At 33.4% G+C, this 2,500-nt stretch overlaps 1 protein-coding gene across 1 annotated transcript in view; it reads right to left on the reverse strand.

Moving 5' to 3' along the window:
* LOC122262068 (uncharacterized) overlaps positions 1–2,500 on the reverse strand; it is a 9,534-nt gene that overhangs the window by 5,261 nt on the left and 1,773 nt on the right. The window contains exons 3-4 of the mRNA XM_043029990.2: positions 1,006–1,142; positions 728–810 (exon numbers count right to left, since the gene is read on the reverse strand). Of these exons, the coding sequence (XP_042885924.2) occupies positions 728–810; positions 1,006–1,142 (220 nt within the window). The remainder of the gene's footprint in view (positions 1–727; positions 811–1,005; positions 1,143–2,500) is intronic.

The raw sequence follows: 2,500 nt of genomic DNA on the forward strand, positions 1-2,500 counted from the left end.
GCAGTGCAGCCACTCATCTCTTGTGTAAAGTAAAGTTGTTGTTTTTTTATTGTTTTGTTTTTTTCTCTCATTTTCTTTCATTTTTCAAAATTACATTTATATGTATTTTGTATTATACATTTTGAACAATAATTTGCTTTACTCATTTCTTATATTTTGTATTTGTTCATTTTTAACACTAATGAAAACTGTTGTCTTCTACACATACACGCACGCACGCACAGACGCACACACACACAAACACAAAACACACACACAGATATATATATATATATATATATATATATATATATATATATATATATATATATATATATATATATTATATATATATATATATCTATATATAAATGAGTATATGTATGTATGTATGTATGTATGTGTATATATATATATATATATATATATATATATATATATATATATATATATATATATATGTACATACATACATACATACATACATACATACATACATACATACATACATACATACATCCATACATACATACATACATACATATAAACATACACACATATATATACAGATAGATATACAAATATATACATATATATATATATATATATATATATATATATACAGATATATATATATATATATAGATATAATATATATATATATATATATATGTATATCTACATTACCTAATTTGGTGAAACAGTGATTATCACATACTTATATAATTACAACATAATACAAACTTACTTCTTATTCTTTTTACCAATGCCTTGAGTCTTTTTCCATCCCATTCCACGAAGAAGTGCAGCTCCAAAATTATCAACTTGAACCTAAAAAATCAAAAGGTTAAATTCATTGAAATATTTTCATAAGAAGATTCAATAGAATTGTATCATATCTGCAAAAATTATAATAAGTTTCAATGTTATGAGCCTATATCTGAAAAATCCAAAGTTTCAATTTCATCTTTAAAAAAAGAGAGTTATAACACTTATGAATTAAAAATAAATATGACCTGTTCTTACTTCATCATAGTTGTCAAGGGAAGATTCTTTTCCAACAGGGTATAATTCAGCATCCTTTGCAGTCTCCTCAGCCACTGCAATGGTGAGATTACTCTGCACACCTCTCTCTGTCCAGCCCTCCAGCTTCCGCTTACTCTCTGAAAAGTTATAAGTTTTATCTTAGAATGATAAATATTATCTAAACATATACCATTAACCTATTGCGTACGAGTGTCATGACATAAATGACACACGAGTCTTGGCCCTGATGGCGGGCAACATGACAAACATGATGCACGAGTTTCTGGCGAGAATACAGGCATCACCACGTATATGACGCTCTGGGAGAGTCGCACGTCATGCTTTATTCTTATTATCTGATCAGTATCTTGGATCTCTGCCTAATGATGGTAATTATCACTATCATTACTATAATTACCCTACTAGCCACTGAATACCAGTAATATAAAATCAGAAGCATAGATGACGTAAAATCTATTATATTAATAGTGATGGTGGTTCCTTTAACCTCGTTTTCGGTTCATCAATACCGCTTGGGTCAATTACATATCATTACTATGATTACACTATTAGCCACTAATTTCTTATCGTATAAAATAACAAACACAGATGGCACTAATGTGTTTTATAGAAAACAGCAATGTTTTTTTGTTATTGTTTGCTTTTTTTTTGTTCAAGGATGGCACTGAGGGTCAATTGTAGATGTAATGACCTGATTCATCGAGGGTATCTGAGGGCAAATGGCATGACCTGATTGGTTGAAATTTCATATAACTACGCAAAATTTGAACCAGTAAGTCAATCTGTTTGATCGCCTCACTGTAACAATGGCTCCCAGACGTGTAAGCTCCCGCTGCAGCACTCGTTCTCATTCCGTCGCTGCTGCTGACAATGCAGTCACATTCACCTCGACCACTCATCCTACCCATGCTTATGCAGGTGCCATGTATGATTGACGACAGTGATCTGGACGAGTACCTGTTGCAGGGGATACAAAGTGGTATGTTGTGCCTGCAATGGCACAACAAGGGTGTCCAGTCCTGATGGAGCAGTGACTGCAGAGAGCAACGGTGCATTAGGCAGTGTAGTCTCCAGGGAGGTGATACAGGCACTGCAGGCAATGCAGCCAAAGGTGTAAGAAGGAAGGTCACCAGGAACATGTGCCACAGCTGTAATGTGGCACTCTGCCCATACAAGTGCTTCCAGCTATGGCACACACAGCTGTGAGTTTTGGTGGTCTTCCTCTTCATTGTAAATATTGTATATACAATAAAAAACAAAACAAAAAAGCAACAACTTGGTATTTGTGCTCCCATGAAACTATAATATTTCTACTAAACTGAATATACAAGGTTATATGGACTTCATAATACAATTTCAATTGTTTACAAGATTGCTAAAGCCTGTCAAATGCTTTATATGTGGCACTCTGCCCATACGAGTGATTTTGGCTGTGGTACATGCAGCTGTGAATTCTGGCGGCCTTCCTCTTCTT

This window comes from Penaeus japonicus, unplaced genomic scaffold, assembly GCF_977035675.1.
Source record: "Penaeus japonicus unplaced genomic scaffold, GWHDUDI00000001_assembly GWHDUDI00000023, whole genome shotgun sequence".
Taxonomy (NCBI): Eukaryota; Metazoa; Arthropoda; class Malacostraca; order Decapoda; family Penaeidae; genus Penaeus; species Penaeus japonicus.